Source organism: Erithacus rubecula (genome assembly GCF_903797595.1).
Source record: "Erithacus rubecula genome assembly, chromosome: 12".
In the NCBI taxonomy this organism is placed as follows: domain Eukaryota; kingdom Metazoa; phylum Chordata; class Aves; order Passeriformes; family Muscicapidae; genus Erithacus; species Erithacus rubecula.
The window spans coordinates 9,256,641-9,273,880 of record NC_136664.1 but is presented as its reverse complement, the minus strand read 5'-3'; the positions used below and the strand labels follow the sequence as shown (position 1 = coordinate 9,273,880).

Here is a 17,240-nt window from a genome sequence, read left to right as displayed (position 1 = left end):
AGACACTAAGAGCTAGTAAGCTGGAAAGAGGTCAAAGGGAGGTGGAAAAGTTGTGCCTATAGAGAAGGGGCAAGTGGTGTAATTATGAGAGATCAAACACTTGGACTTCGTCATCCTCTCCACACACACATATTCTATACATCATAAAATGATAAAGATGCCATGGGATAGCTTGCTTGGGTGACACTGATGGTCTCATTAAAGTCATCTGATACCAGAGGTAGCACATCCCAGGTAAAATGAGCTTTGAAGGTGTGTGTTTGTGACAATCTCAAGCAATTTGATAAGGAAGTTACAAAAGCTGCTATCACATTCTTACATTAACAGAACACCAAGATACTGCAAAGTGTTTCTGTAGTATTTATTTTCAGTCTGAAGACAGTTTGTAACATGACAGACACTGTCAAAATGCAGGGTTGGACCAACCCAAACAAGTCTCTCTCAGTGAAAAGAGATGCATTTCTCTGGCTCTAAGAAAGGTACTATGACAGCAGCCTGCTAACAATAAAACACAGAAGTTCTAAACACTAAGTAAACATTACATTTGGAATGGCATCATGATTTTAGAGACACTGTGAAGCAAATCTGCCCAACCCAATCTTAAAAGTCCAAGAAGCTGGGGCTGATATATCTACTGTCATTAAAAGATGCCCAGTATAGTCTGTGGCATGGCATCCTTTACCTGCTAACCTAGAAAGATGGGCACCCCTGCCAATGCCATGTTCCTATCACTGTGAAATCCTTTTAACATTGATTTAGTCAGAAGGCTTCGTTCCCAGTTCCTGCAGCAACTGGCTACTCCTCAAGTTTCATCTATTACAGAATATCCAAACCTAACTTCATTCGACTTATGCACTTTGTTTGAAAAATGTTTCGTTTTTCTGTGCTGGTGAGCCTTAAGGCCAGAATGAGTTACTGGGGATGTACCAGGACATGAAATTAAATACTTGGTGTATATATTCATTGCCTCTTTTATGTTTTTTATTGTGTCTTGGATTATAATAAGAAACTGATGTCCCAAGTCTTCAAGTCCAAAACAACTTCGTCATATAAATCTACTCATAAAAAAAATCCCAAACCTCAAGTTTTTTAGCTCCCATTGCATCCACTGCTTTGATAGTCAGAACTCTTCATTTTCCCACAATTTATTGTGATTCCTTTGGTTTAAATAGTGGAGGGGTTTTTTCTCAGTGACATTTACCTCAATTTACTCATAAAACAATTATATCCTTGTTCAGTTACTGTTTTGTTTGGCTCAACTGCCAAGCTCTTGCACCAAGTGAATCAGACACTTCATGAAGCAAGACTCTCACAGATGCACCAACTGTAAAATGCAACTTCCAGCATATTTGAACAGTGCTTGATACCACCCTTCTCAGAAGATGTTCATAGGAAGGACTGTAGGAGCTCCTGCAGTTCTGTAGTGGCAGTGGCACAGGGCTGTGCTGCCAGCACTGGAGAGTTCAAACCCTGCTGCCAACCAGCACAGTGAGACTTCACACCACCAGCAAATGGAGCTCTGAAAGCACACACAGGATTGTTGTTCACTGGGGCTTTTTACAGTGTGGGTGATGGCCTCAGTTTACTGTTACAGAACTCAGTATATTCTCCAATATATCGTAAGCAATGACAGACAAGAATTTGAATAATTGACAACTAACCTCACTATAATACCTGACTATTTTCTGAAGTAAATTACAATTTCCCAGTCAACAGTGGCACATCACTACCACCCTGCCATCTTGCCTGGCCCCATTGAAGCTTCTAAATACAATATTCTCCTCCCTGACTTCAACTCTACTCACTGTCAGGCTACATTAGGCATAACAAGATCCAGACAGATTCAAGATTAAGCAACTTTTTCATAAAATCCAATTGAGGACTTTCTTACCTTGAGGGTGCAGTGGATATTACATTAACCAGATTATGTACACTTTCCATGCAAGAACTAAAGGCATATATATATATATATATATATATATATATATGTGTGTGTGTGTGTATGTATATATATATATATATGTATGTATATATATATATGCAGAGTGACTTGATTCTCTTAGGAAATAAGCAGGGGCTTTCTAGATTCCTCCCACCATAGACATCATGATCAAGCTCAGCTAATTGAGACCTTGTGGGGAAAAGGGTGCTCCTTAGCACAGCCTTATTTTTCCAGAAGCAATATGGGAGTGCCACTGTCTAGCATAGGAAGTCTGTGCAGACCATTAAGGCAGTAATAGTCACGTGGAAAGAGGGCACCCAGGTTTAAAAAGCTCCTTACTGGCTAGGCTACATCTTCAGCTCCCAGAGAGACTGCAGCCCTCAGTGGTGGGATCAAGGAGGAGCAGTCTCCCTTCAGCCATCCTCCCCTCCCCATAAGTACCAGGGAATGGGACAGAGACACCCCCAGTGCTGTCTGGTGAGTTTGCCAACAAGATGCCTTCAGGGCTGTGCAGCCCTGAGCAGAGGCTGCCTTTATGTCTGCAACAGAGCATGTCCTTTATTTGCTGGGGGGAATGGGGGTGCAGACTCACTTGAGCTCAGGCAAGCCAGGCTAATTGGGGGCAGTGTGTGGAACACGTTTGTCTTTGGTGTGCTTGGTGCATGTGGTGCAGTGACTGAGGGTGGTACCAGGAGGAGGCAGCAGTTCAGCTGCACACGAGCATGATCTCATGGGATGCAGGTGTTCTGAAACAGTATAGTCAGTGCTCAAATACTTCACCCAAATGAAGGCTTTAGGATTCAAGATAGAGCTTGGATGTTGGAGCTTGAACCAACTGGTTTTTTGTGGAGACATAAAATCTGTATATTGTCATGAGCTGTCTTGCTAGCACTTTTTAGTCTGTGGCCTAAAGAGAGATGGGGAGGATGCCAATATGTGAACTTTAACTCTGAGGTGATATTCTTTATCACATTCCAAGTTTGCAGAGAAATCTGGTATTCTTGATGAACTCTGACTAGCGCCTCTTTATATATTACAATATATGTAGTAGTGTTTTATCAGCCCTAGCAGAGTAAATAAGTAGAGTAGGCTGTAACACCTTTGAAAATCCTCTGTGACTTGACCTGCTCTTGCTGATGCCAGGCAGAAGGGAAGCTATTTAATACCAGGGAGGGAGAGCTGTTTTCTGTCTTTTGTGGACAAATTTTATTCCCTTAACTGACATGGAATGTAGAGTTACTATTCACAGCTGCAACAAGAAGAGTCCCTAGAAACCCCTTTCTGCCAACTCCTGGCACCAATCACTGTTCTGCCAGATGATTCTTTGCCCATTTTACAAGTAAAATACTCGGGTTCCATTCGGAATAGCAGCAAGTAGCTAATGTCCCACGAATGCCTCAGCCTCACAGCTGAATTATACCAGCCTCATGCTTGCCATGAAAGGAGAAGCTGGTCATACATCAGCCCTGGCACAGGAGCATTAGCAGTGTCCAGCTCTGCCATGCAGCCTGCATCCCACTGAGTTCTGATGTCAAAAGCCAAAAATTCTGCTGTTTAACTAAAGCCACATTAGCGGATAGGGCAGATCAGCCGAGAAAGAAGGAGAGTGGGCAATCCAACAGGCTCTACCTCTTGCCTGGCTAGCGGCAATTTCAGCTGGCTGGACTAGGGATGCGTGTTTTGGCTGGCGGGAAGCAGCCGCTCCGGGCGCGCCGTAGTGTGCGGCAGGACGGAGCCGACCTGAGCAACGCGGGGGGAACCAGGGGCAGTGCGGGGAACCAGGGACAGTGCGGGGAACCAGGGGCAATGCGGAGAACCAGGGGCACTGCTCCGGGCAGTGCGGGGAACCAGGGGCAATCCGGGGCTCCGGGTGGTGCTGGGCTCCGGGCATTGCGGGACTCCGGGCAGTGCGGGCTGTGGGCACTGGAGACACCGGGCAGCGTGGGGCTCCAGGCAGTGGAGGCTCCGGGCAGTGGGAACACCGGACTGTGCGGGCTCCGGGCAGTGCGGACACCGGGCAGTGCGTGCTCCGGGAGTGCGGGGCGTGGGTCGGAGCTGGCGGGGCCGGGCGGCGGCCCCAGGTGCGGCCGCTCCCCGCGGAAGAAGGCGCGGGCAGCCCCGCTCCCCGGGGGCGCCCGGCGGGCGCGGGCGCCGCGGTCCCCCCTCTCCCGCCTCATTTGCATGGCTCTTATTACGGCCGTGCCTCGCTCCCGCCGCGCTGACACCGCCGGGCTGAGCGCGGAGTCGCCGCCAGCGGGAAGCGCGCTTCCGTTATCTGCGCGCCCGCGCCCCCTCCTCAGCCCGCTCTCTCTGGATGTTTAAGGCGAGGATGAACAAACAGGTCCAGCCCGAGCGCAAAGTGTCGGTGGTGGCCCCCTTGCCGGACCGCGCGGGGCCGCCGCCGCCGCCGAAGAAGGACGTGGAGCTGCTGCTGGTGAAGGAGCACAACGGGGTGCAGTACACCAGCAGCAGCCTGCTGCCCGCCGCCCCCGCGCCGCGCTACGGCACCCAGGACAGGGAGACCTGGGGCAAGAAGATCGACTTCCTCCTCTCCGTCATCGGCTTCGCCGTGGACCTGGCCAACGTCTGGCGATTCCCATACCTCTGCTACAAAAATGGAGGGGGTAAGAGAACCGCTCGCGAGGTGGTTTTTTTCCCCAGTCCCGCATCCCCAAGCCGCACCGCCGCGAGAAACATCCCGCTGCTCTCGGCGGAGTTTCTGGGGCAGAGCCGGGTCGGGGGTCGCCCCGCGGTGCCGGGCGGCGAAGGGAGGAGCGGCGGCACCGCCGCGCTCGCAGCGCTCCGCGCTCCTCCGCAGCGGGGACCGGCTCCCCGAGCGCCCGGGACACCGCTGCCCCTTCCCGCAGCCATCGCTCGCACGCTCCTCCAACTTTAACTTAGTTTTTGAGCACAGCGGATTTGCCTTCTGCTGCCGCTTCAGGCTGCTTAACAGGTTTGGTTTTTTTTTTTTAAGTTCGCAAAAAATAGCACCAAAGGGGAGGGGGTGGAGGGGGGGAGAAAGGCCAAACCAAAAACACTCAAGCGGAAAAACAGCATCCAGAAGAGCCAGAGCCAGACCAATGAAAGGTTTCCTGGGGGCAGTTTTAATGTAGGATCGTGATTTCTGTCCTCGGTTCTGCACTGTGGGGGTTCTCCTCTCCTCCAAAGTAGGTATGAGACTTGTTACAAACAAAACCTCACCTCCTGCACAGTTTGGCAATGACAGCAACACAAAATTACAGACAGTAACTATAGTTGGCTCAGATTGTCTGGCATGTCTTCAGTGAGACCTTAACTCCATCATCCTCTTTCATGTCCCTGAAGTACGCTGTGTTGTCAGTGATGACTCCAGACTGTGATGGAGTAACACCATCTGCAAGCCGGGCAGGTGCCTGGGGTGCTTTCAAATCACACAGAAAGAACAGACCCTGCCTGGCAGATGGGGAACTGTGTGTGAACGGTGAGCCACACAGACAGAACCGACGGAGAGAAAGCACGTTCTGAAAGGTAGTTAAGTATGTATATAGGGATGGTGTGGTTGCCTGGTGATAAAGGCTAACAGTTCACACACTTTCAGCATAAAATAATTGCTTCCTGTGAAAATAGGAATCAGGATGAATGGGAAAACCCCTATCAAAAGACATTATACCTGTCCTTGGAACTTTATAGGATACTGGTGCTAATGAAACACTTAGTCGAGCTTGGTACCTCCAAAACTTCTAAGGGGAGTCAGAAAATCTCTCTGCTCACCACCCAGACAGACTGAAGAAAGTAGTTAGTACCAAAAAGTAACCTCCATCCTTATTTCGTTATGTCCAAAAATAGTCCCAGCCACTCACAGTGGAGCAGCACAATGCATCAGGAGCCCAGCAGACTCGCACTGTGTCAGGTGCAGGTGTGGCAGCAGCATCACTCACACCACTCAGGACAGATGCACCATTGCCACATCTCCACCTCATCTGGCAATTCTCAGGAAAAGAGATATATTCCCCTATCTGACATTGTACAAGGTGACACCCAGAGTGCCTGAACTCTTTTCTATTGTAATTTGGGTCACTTAATTTCCTAACCTGCTTCCTTCACAATTTCCTGCCAGCTCAGGCACAGAAGGTAACAGTCTGCAACTCTTGCATTTTGCTTAGCCACCATGTATTATCTTACGTCAGCTCACACAGAAAAAACTGGGTCTTCATTAGCATCTTCTAATACTTCCAAATAGCAGTGAAAAGAAAGCCAACAGCTACAAGAGGCATGTTTCAGTGAACAGTTTGCAGTAGTTCTTCCATATGATTAAAGTAAAATCAGACCTTTAGAGGAAAAGTAGAGAGGCCCTTTGCTACCAAAGTCTATAGAGTGACTGAGAACTGTTTACTGATACAAAGACCGAACACTCTGGTACCCTGAAATTTTTCCATTCATTGCCTCTTATGTTGGACATACATATCAGTTTTAGTCAATAGAAACTCTTGTAAGTGTTTCAGGCTCTAAAGATATTTTACTGAGTTTCAAACCAAATCACTCCCTTCTTTCTTTCAAACTGTATTTGGGAGCTTATTTGCTTTATGCCTAAATTTTTCTACAAGGCCAAAATACATAAGGTAGCAGGCAGAGCTGTGGGATATCATTGGATTTCGCTGAGATCTTTCCAGTTATAAATTGCAGATATTCTTAAATATCATCCCCCACACACACACACACACACACTCCTATTGCATGAGGGAACCTTTCTAGCACTAATTTAACTTTTGCTGCCTCTAAAGGATAACACAATGGGTTTCATATAATTGCTATGTTTCCCCATGCAAAAGTTGGTATGTGGATATAGACATGGGGAAAACCAAATTTCTGTATCTTAGTAATGTTTCTGCAATGCTGAGCAAATTTAAGGGATGAAATCAGTTGTTTTTATACTTGTCTAGCAAATTCAGACTTAACCTAGAAAAGAAAATAAATTACAGGATGCTCATACTAGGATTACAGCTTGTCTTTTGATATTTATAAGTAAATAGGGGCTAGGTAAAGAAGAAACCAACAGAACAGATGAAACTTGAATTGGATGGTATGCATAAAGTAAAGCTGTGGAAGGTAAAAGGTTTCCATTCCTCTTCCTCCTGTAGTTTCCCTTTATTCTGAAAGCCTCAGCAATTAATCAGCCTCAGTGATTTAACTAGAGCTGACTTTGGACAGTCAAACGTGTGGGTCATGAACGTGTTATCAACCAATGGATAAGTCCTGGGTCAGCATAGCTTGTGCTACAGAGCAAAAAAAATCCTGCTATCCTACCAAAAGCTACACCCATGAAGGTTCTACAAATGTTCTTAGAAGTTGAACAGCAACATCAATTACATGGAAGTGGCAGAAAATGGCATCTTCCTTTACATTTATTTAAAAAGTTAGGTGGTTGACATATGGACTGTGTCCTAAAGCAACTATGATTAATTCAAGATGCCTGCAGACACACTGAGGGCCTTTCCATGCTTGTCAAAGCAGGTGGCTCTCAAGAAAACATAGAAACATACAAGAACTGAAAAGGAAAACGTAAACACACAGTATTCCCCCATTCAAAGTTGAATTTTACAAGGACATGGATATATATACACCCCGTTCTTTTTACTAGCCAAGTCGTGGAGTTTCTTTCTTTGATAAACTCCAGGGAAATTTTCTAGAAGAAAAAAAAAAAAAATAAAACAGGCATGGAGGCTTTTGGGTTAGATGTGGAAGTTCCCTTTATACAAAACTCTGATAGTTTACTTTACTTACACAAGGAATACACCACCCAGTGGCAGCTATACAGACTTTTTTTGTTAGGTAACTTCGGACACAGCACTGGTGGTGGTAACAAAAAGAAACATTTATATTTTATCAAGCTCCCAGTAACAAAAAGCTAGAGAGCAAGAAGCATCCAGCAGAACTAAAACGCTGAATGAATAGCCAGAAACATCTGTGTTTTGGGAGTAGCCTGCTGAGAGACCCCAATGGGACTTCTGCACAAAGATAGATGGCAGAATGTAACCCTTCTGTAAACAACTGTAATTTTTGGAATCATTCTTCTGCTATTAAAAAAAAAAAAATCCCCAGTCTTTAGCGAGATCTAAAAATCTAAAAATATTTTTTCTCTATCAGTTACCTACTTTCATAGGACTTGCCTTCCTTACAAGGACAGAGACAGATCCAGTGGCTGTATGGTAATATGAAACGTGCCATGGAAAGCTTACAGGACACTTTAGTATGGACAGACTGGAGGAGTTCTTGCCCTCACTGAGTTCTTGGAAGTGGGATATGTCCACTGTGTGCTCTGAAGTATTTATCAGGTGATAGGGTAGACTCTGAACAGATGGGGGAAATCTGCAAGCTCCCAATAAGTACATATGGCAACACCCCAAAAGGGGAAATTCTCAAACAACACCTTGCCAGTCCAGCTGATCAAAAAAGAACACAATTTACATGTCTTTGACAGCTGCTGACAGCACTAAGGAAAAGCACTGTTTGCAGCAGATGGAATACTTCTTCTGCAGTGCATTTGTGAGAGCTGCAAAGGAGCAGGGCTTGTCATGGAGAAATCGACTATGGTCATGTCTACTGGCTAATCTTATAAGAGCTATATCCTCATTATAACCTTTCTGGCAAGAGCACTGTTTTTAAAAACTATTTTTAAGAATAAGATTCCCTAACTGTGTAACTCCCCTCTGTAAGTGGTCAACATCAATGTAGTCCAAAGAATTCTTTATAACACAACCAACATTTTAATTGTTCCCCAGCTCTACAAGAGCCTATGATGAATTAAGGAAGGATACTATTAAAATTATACTCTCATCGAATTAGAGAAAGATTTACCCTGATATTTGGATTACATCTGAAATTTTACTGATGCCAAATGAAGTTGAGTAATGCCTACTATGATTAACTGATGTGCTCACAGCGGGGGAGGATGATGCTCAGCCTTAGTTAACAAGCTATTGTAGTTTTTGTACAAGACACTTTCAGTATTAATGTTCATTTTTGTTTCCTGTCCCTGCATAGTCATAGGCAGAATTAATATTTCTCCCTGAAATTTGGGGAAAAGGAATTTACCAACATAAAATACTTCTTTTGTGAGCCAAAGTATTTGCAAGGTCAGTCATGTTCAGACTACTCATTAGGAAGCATGTAATTGTTGGATTAGTCACTGGAGACTTACTGTATCATAAGAATCAGATTAAGTTTTTAATGAATTTAAGAATAGCGGCAGATAAATATTTTGAAATTACTCTAGCTATCATAATGCACACTTTAAATCTCCCCTGCAGCATTATTTTTAAGTGTTTTTAGGCCACAGTTTTTCCAGAAGAAAATATTTGCTTTGACAAACAATTTGCCAGCAATCAATCCACTTCAGAAATACCTTACAATTTATCCTAATGCTCCCTGTCCCAGTCACAGTTCTGTGAGCTGCAATGCAGACTGAGCAATCCACAGCCCAGGTACCAAAGACAACACAAACAGATCCAAATATCCCTGGGCAGTTCCAGCAGAGCCAGGAGCCCAGAGGTGTCACCCATGGAGCTGGGAGCCTGGACACTGCAGCACTCCACTGAGAGCAAACTGCAGCTGACAGCACCACCTCATCTTTCTACTGCACTCTGCCTCCTCAGTTTTGCAAAGTGTCTGCCACCAAATTTAACCACTATTTTGGGGAAGAATATAACCTGGCACTTTACAGTTCAAAGGTGGATGACCTTTGCCTTACAATATCAGAGTTTATATTTCAAAATAGAATTGGTGATGATAATAATAAATCAATTTTGAAGTAATCTCACTGCAAAGCCTACGCCAAGAGTTTGACTCATCAGTCAATCAAAACTCAGATGCAAATCGAGTGATTTTGGTTTCCTAAAAAGGGGTTTTCAGTTCCTATTAGCACATCAAACCACTGACCTCAGACAGGTTAAACTGTTCTGCTGGTCTCTTCACTGTGGTCATGAGCCCGGGTTCTCAGCCACAGTGTGACATTAGGGACAATGCTCAGCTGTGTGTGTGGCAGTACCTCCTTTCCCAAACACAGAGTCAGTGTCCAGCTCACAGATGCTCTGCTCCCTTTCCCACTCCACCTCTTCTCTTTCCCTTCCTTGATCATCCACTAATCACCTGGTGCAGCAGGGCATGGATTCATCAGGCTCTTCTGCACTGGAGCTCACAGCTGCTTCTCTGAAATTCCCTGTTTGCTCTACATGTCTTGTTGGCTCCACAAAATAAATCTTCTGAACAGGAATTTCTGCGGGGTTATAAGCTACTGCGTCACACACCTACTACATATGAAGAATTAAGAATAGCTGAAAGGGAGGAACTGAATCTCTCACCCAAGTCTTTCAAATGTAAAGCTCTTATTTCTGGTTCTGAGGTATGATACCATGAAATAGTGTATAAGTGGCACACTATATAGACTGTCACTAAATACCTGCCTGTGTACAGATGCTATTTGTCCCTGAAAAATTCTAGCAACCCTTAGCTTGACAAATTTACAAAGGTCTAGAGATACACCAGCATAGAAAGGTTTTAGATGAGATCCATAATATTTAGCTTGATGTTACACCTTAAGAGGACCATCCTGTGACTGATGCAGGGCAAATATTGAGAACTGATCTAAAAGGTGCTCCAGTCAATTACTAAACTTGATTTTCCAGCTTTACTGACAATAAAAGAGCTGGTGTGGACTACCTGACAAAAGCACAGGTACATCTTTCCAAGTAGAGTGGATGCACATTTTGATTATCACTTGAAGTACTTTTTTCTAAACTAAGAAGCAGAAAAGACTTCAAGAAATAAACTCAGTTCTCAGTTAAATTTTTATAAATTTAAAATCTCTGCTTAAGGTCTTCCCATCCCCTGCCTCCCCCCAAGCCCCCTTCCTTCCTGTACACTCTTCTCAATTCTGCCAAGGAATGAAAATACTGAGTTATCCCTAGTAAATCATTCCTGCACAAGTAAATTCTGCAAGTCACATTAGGGAGCCTTCAAAGCTCATATTCACTCCTACTGAAACAAATACAGGGCTTTCCTACAGTTTGGCACGAGGTCCTGGGTTTGGATACTCATTCAAGCTGAAACAGCTGTGTGAGCTTCTTCAGCCCTTCTTTGCTGAAGAAACCCAAATATATCTCTAAAGAGACTGAGACATGGTCTACATGATTTGGGGGCAGAATTTCACTTTCATTTTTAGGCAAAATGCCACAAACCTGTCTCTCAGTTCACTGAATATGTGAATACAGCTCCAATAGTCTAAAGATATTATTTCCAGACAGATACTTCTTCCCCATGCTTAGAGCATGAAACAGAATGTTAATACAACTACTTACACATAAGATCAGGAGGAACTTTAGTAAGAGTTTAGATATGCTGTGAAGGGAATGATAGATTAAAATCAGTCCATTGCTGTGTATTAGAATAGTTTCAAATGCAAGATTTTATTGACACTCAAAATTTGATTTCCTAAATATGGATATCTGAATCCTTCAGGAAATCAGCACCAAAAGTTCCGAGATCCCAAGTACTATTGAATAATTCCTGTTCTCAGGGAAATTCTGGATAGCTGTAGTATAATTCATCATCATAACTTCTGCATAGATTCAGCATACTTAATTTTAGCCACAGAGCTTTTGAAACCTTTAATCTGTAAAGAAGGGAAAGGAGGTGAGAGGCACAGAAGGAAAACAGTTAATTTCCTTGCCTTATGACATATTCTTCAAGAAAGCCATAGGAAAGGACCTCTAAACTACTTATCAAAATCATCCTTTGTTTTATTTTCCTTCCTCCTTTCCCTTATTCTCTATTCAAACAAGTTTTGCAATTTTCCTGAAGCATGACAGAGGTGGCAGCCCAGATCAGCACTTTGGGATCCAGGTCTGCTGTTCAGAAGCAGAAACTGTCAGCAGGGAGGTCTGGCTGTGTAAGCCACATCCTTCTCCACATTCATATTCATCTAAATCACACTACCAACTTTCCAGTGAACTGAATTTTGTGATAACATATTACCAAGCAAAATTCAGGCAGGATTGGGCAGTCAGTTGTCTGTTGCCAGTCCATAATTATTTTTTTTATGACAAGCATTCTGAGTGCTGGTATGTAGCAAGATAAGCTGCCCTTATTATACAATAAGTCTTTTTATAGAAGATGGTAATTTTTCCAGTGCTCCTACTCCTTAAGGCTTTATGAACACAACCACTCACTTCCAAAAGCACAAGTGATTGCAGATTCTGTGTTCCTTAATTTAGGTATTAATTGATTGCTACAGTTTGGCTATTATAATTGTCTGAGAATACATGCTAGGTGTCCAAAATAGGATCCAACTCTCCTGGTGGTGTTAGAACAGACAGACATAAAGTCTTTCTTGGAATGCTTTGTTTAAACTGCTTCCCTAGAACAAACCCAACATCAGAAGAGCAGTGCTGGTTTGATCCCACCCCACTGAAGTACACAGGAATTGTGATTTCAATAGCAGAAGAATATTACTCCTCTGCAGTCTTTATTTCAGAGCTGGAGAGAGTTATTGCATGATTTCCAAGCACCGTCCTGTCCTGCTACAGCACTCTGCTGAAACAGCTTTTGTGGACTGATGTAGGGGAAGGATTGTGGCTGGGCAATTGCACAGCATTTGTTTTTACTGAAGACTGCAGGACTGTGGGAATGAGCTGATTTTCTGGGCCAACAGCAGCATGGAACAATGAACTCTCTGCAGTTGCCTCACTGACCATCCAAATCACTGTTTCCTTGGGCCCAGTGTATGTGCTGGGAAAAGCAGCTGAGTATTGTGCATCCTGGTTTTTGCCAGCTATTTTTAATTTATTCTGCACCTCCTGAACTATGTGGGTATGTGTGTACAGCGCTTTTCACCAATATTTTCATTTCTATTTTTCTCTTCTGTAATGGAAGACCTCTTGCAATGTCTGTCCTCAAACATGCCAAAGGTGGCAGCACGTTACTTGCCCTTAAGATCCATCTCTTGAGGGAAAGTATGATACTGATTCCAGCCAAATTCCAGATAATTAAAAAATGGGGAAGAGGCTGGACTTTTCCTGGCAGAGCACTTGGTACAATAATGGGAAGCATTTTTCAGACCACAAGGTGGAGCAGCAGATCCTCACAGGTCTTGGGAAATCCCAATCTCATAATCAATGTCACAACACTTATAGGAAAAGAGAATGTCATGGTGGCTCATTAATTTTGAATACAGAGCTGCCCAGTAATAACAAAGATCCTTCCCAAGCAGACCATGCTTGGGTTTCCCACTTAATTTTATTTCTTAGGATGTTATAGGAGTGGCAGCTTTTAGCAGTGCCTAATCCACATGTAGAACCTCACTTGTCAGCATGGCCACAATGACAGCAAGGACACAATCCATGGATAACAGGAGGTTAGCCCAGAACCTTTTTTAAAGAGTTAAAGAATGAAAATGCAAGAATAAAATGGAGATGGTCTCTTCCCTTGAAGGATTGATGCAGGAGGAAACAATTTCTCAAATCCTAAATTTAGAAAGTGCTCCAAATACCCTCAAAAGATTTGCCTTTGGAAAAAAAAAAAAACAAGCTCCACACAGACTTTCAGGGGTCCACATTCTACAACAGAAAGATTTTTTTTCTTCTTCTTCTTCTATTCAATGTAACCCACATTTCAGGAGGTCTCAGCATCTTTCCTTCTTGGCAGAGGAATCATTATTTCACAACACAGTAATTTCACAATTAAGTCTATTGGGCTTACTATGATATTTAAAAGTTCAAGGACAAATGTTACCAAAACACCAAGTTACAGTTTGAAGCCACTCTCAGAAGTGAGTTTGGTACATGACTCTTCATCAGCATGCAGGGTGTATCTGCTACTGATGTGCAGCAAGACTGATGCTTGAAGAAAGTCCCCAAAATCATGCCCTCAAACTAAGGGGAGATTAGATCTGTACACAGCATCTTAGTTCTGCAATTTATTATGAAATTAAGGAATAGTGCAGTGCTTTGTCTCCTTTCAGAAGAGAAATTCAGATGTGTACATGAGATTATGAACCAGGTGTTGGTAAGATCAAAGATAGTCCAGGACTTTGTTTTGGGGAAAAGTTTCATAATTTTCTTCCTTTCTGCAGTTTATTTCTCATGTATGTATGGCTCTAGAGCCTGAGTTAGAATCAATAGGTTTTTAAACCACATGGGAGAAATCCTGACCCAGCTGAAGTCAATGGGTGATTTTTTTCCATTGACGTCACCAGAGCCAGGATCTAAACCCAAATAACAGACATTCTCTCTTAAGGACTCCTAAGTAGGCAGAATTTCCAGACCAAGAATTATGTGAGAAGAAAAAACAGAGTAAAGTAATAAAAAACTATTCAGACTAAACTGATAGAAAAGACTTCTATTGAGTAGTAACTGATCTTCACTCAGTACAATAGCTCAGTACTTTACCTGAAAAGCAAACTGTCAGGATTGCATAGATGATGGTGATTATTACACAAAATAGATTTATTCTGTGAGACTTGGACTATGACCTCAGCATTCTCCTATGCTGGGCTAAAAAAAAGTACTATTTTAAGAAGTGCCTTTTACTCTCACAGTTTCATAGGGGCAAATGATTAGGCAAGAATTTCTTTCTAGCTTTCAAGGCTGAAAAGAAAACTGGGAAAGTACAAAGTAAATTCAAAACTAAAAGCAAGCAAGAAAATAAAAGGATTATAGTAGAAGATCATACATTTTAAAATATTCTGAAGCCTACTTAAAGGTTTTTGAACTTTTGAAATTGGTGGCTATAAGAATACAGTTAGTCTCTGGCATAAGTTACTCTCTTGACTCTACCCTAAGAGAAAGAGGCAGAAACTAGTCACCAGGCTCTTCCTAAAAGTCAGTTAATTCTCCATTGACTTATACAGAAGCTGCTGACAAAAACACTGTGTTTGACCCTAAATTAAGTGATTTTGAGATCTTCAAGGTCACCTATATTTTTCTCTCCAAATGCTGTTTTACAGCTGTGATGTATTGCATGTTTAAAGCTGTTTAGAGAGAAAAAAAAAAAAAAAAAAAAAAAAAAAAAAGGAAAGCAACACGCTGCTGTGTGACAAACTGAAACCACCAGACTCAGCCACTGATTTATCATAAGGTCTGAGTAATCAGTGAATAAAACTGCCCTGCAATCTGACCAAGCAAAAGTTTGCACTGTGATGAAACAGGAAGGATTTTACTTCAAACTGTTCATAGGCCTCTGCTTCATCTTGGCAGGGAGCTGTGATGGGCCCTGGGGTAATTTTCACATTCTTCCATGGCATTTCAAGCTAGGAGGCCCTGCAGAATGGCAGTGACAAAGCATGTACTGGACAGCTTGGGCTGAAGGAAGATTGCATTGCTTGAAGCCTTTTAGGAAAACAGTCCACTACGAACAAACATAACGCTCAAGTTGCAAATTAAAGAAAACTTTGGTCTTATAAATTCCCACTGAAGAAGCTGAGCAGTTGGAGGATGGAAAATGGAAGAAGGGTGCTGCTAGCCAGTACAGGCAGATCTGTGCAGCACCTTTGTGATTTCATACTGGTCTAAGACTCAGTTTACCCTTTCAAACAAGCTGATGTAAAGAGGAGTTCTCTGCAGGAGGGATGATACTGAGAAGTTTCACTTTGTGCTCACTGTGCCAAAATTCTCAGAGATTCCATCTAATGGCTGGCATACAGAGTATTACCAGCACTACCCTGTGCCAAATACAGATTTTTCCCTAAAAGAAAATTTATCTGTGACAGTTTTTGTGAAGTTCCTTTGTTCAGTGTTAACAGAAAGGTACAAAGTAAAGAAGCCACACCCACTGGAAAATTGCCATTGTCCAGAGCCTTCCAAAATATTAGCACAACTATATAACTATAGTAACTAACTATAATCTTTGATAAGAGAACAGATTTTCAATTTTTTTAGGCAATTATACAAATAGTAGCCATGACTGCAATGGTAAATTTGCCAGTATCATTGTCAATAGAACCACACACAGCAATTGAAGTTTATAAATAAATTAAAATGATGCAGCATTTGTCTTCTATAAGAAAGTATTCTTTATGGTTAGATAACATAATATTCATTTCAAGTATGTCTGATACCTCTACTTCATAATTTAGAAAGCATGTCTAAGAAATATCAGAAGACTGCACATAGTGGATTTTAAGAAAACATGGAGAATGGTTTTATAGGGTATGTAACCTTTTGCCTTCTGCTTTAAAGGACTGTTTAAGCCTGCATTGAATGCAGTTTACAGTACAGTTACTCTGCTTCCTTTAGTGGCATCAGAAAGAGCATTTCATCCTGAAGGCTTCATTTCTAATGACCAAGAATAAAGGTTGGTTTTCTGGAGTTTTTATGGATAGGAACATTGACTGTCTCCGACTTTTGTAATAAAAACAATCCTTTACTAAGAGGAAGAATTTAGGGGATTCTGTTAGGCAAGAGTTGGTTAGACAAGATTAAGATAATACAGAAAGTATTACACTAGTAAAAATAAATCTCTATTAAAGACTGGAAGGAAAAGGAATGTTTTGCTTTAGTCTTTGAGTCCAAAAATTGAAGTTATAACTTAGACTTGGATTAATCACTAAATGGTGTAAGGGAAGATTTTAAGAGTACCACAGATTGTCGTGCTTGATTTTTCTTTAGCAGAATTTCAAGGCAGTTACCTCCTATTGGTTTGTACATTAATCCTCTTGAAAGCTGCTTGGCACTTGTCTGGAGCTGATTTAAGATGTCTTGGGCACTTTGTTTTACCCTGGCACAGTTATGAATCTCATGCTGCCTAAAATGGGTACTGCATCCTCCCCAGAGGGTGCTTAACTTGGAGGCTGCAGGCTGGTTCTTATTTTGACAACGTGCAAAAGAAAAGCAGTCTTTAAGAGCAACACCCTCCACCCCAGATTGCTGAAACCAGGAATTGCCCTGCTACATGCACAGCACAGAGCTCATTTCACACACCCTGCCTTGCTGTGGCTCTGATCAGCCCTGCCAGCCCAGCACAGGGCATGGCTGGGAGGGAATCTCCCCCTGCACAAGGGAGCAGCTCCCACAGGGGCAATCCTGACTGTTAGAGAGAGCAGAAAGCAAGAACCAGTGGTCCCTAAATAAAGGGCTCAGCTCCAGAGGACTCATCCCAGGCTCTCTTTTATTAAGGTGGAAAAACACTTCAGGGATATAAACTTGGCATTCCTGATGTGTTCGAAGCACAGCTCAGAAAGTGGGTATCATAACTTAATGTAGGCACCAGAAGTGTCTACACAGCTCTTCAACCTTCCAATGCATGAACATGCTATACCAAGAAATAGGGT

The 17,240-nt window shown here is 42.8% G+C and overlaps 1 protein-coding gene across 1 annotated transcript in view; it reads left to right on the top strand.

Annotated features, from left to right (window-relative positions):
* Nucleotides 1-4,129: 4,129 nt before the first annotated feature.
* Nucleotides 4,130-17,240, top strand: part of SLC6A2 (solute carrier family 6 member 2) — a 58,224-nt gene continuing 45,113 nt past the window's right edge. Inside the window, exon 1 of the mRNA XM_079316065.1 lies at nt 4,130-4,566. Within this exon, the coding sequence (XP_079172191.1) occupies nt 4,257-4,566 (310 nt within the window). The 5' untranslated portion in view covers nt 4,130-4,256. The remainder of the gene's footprint in view (nt 4,567-17,240) is intronic.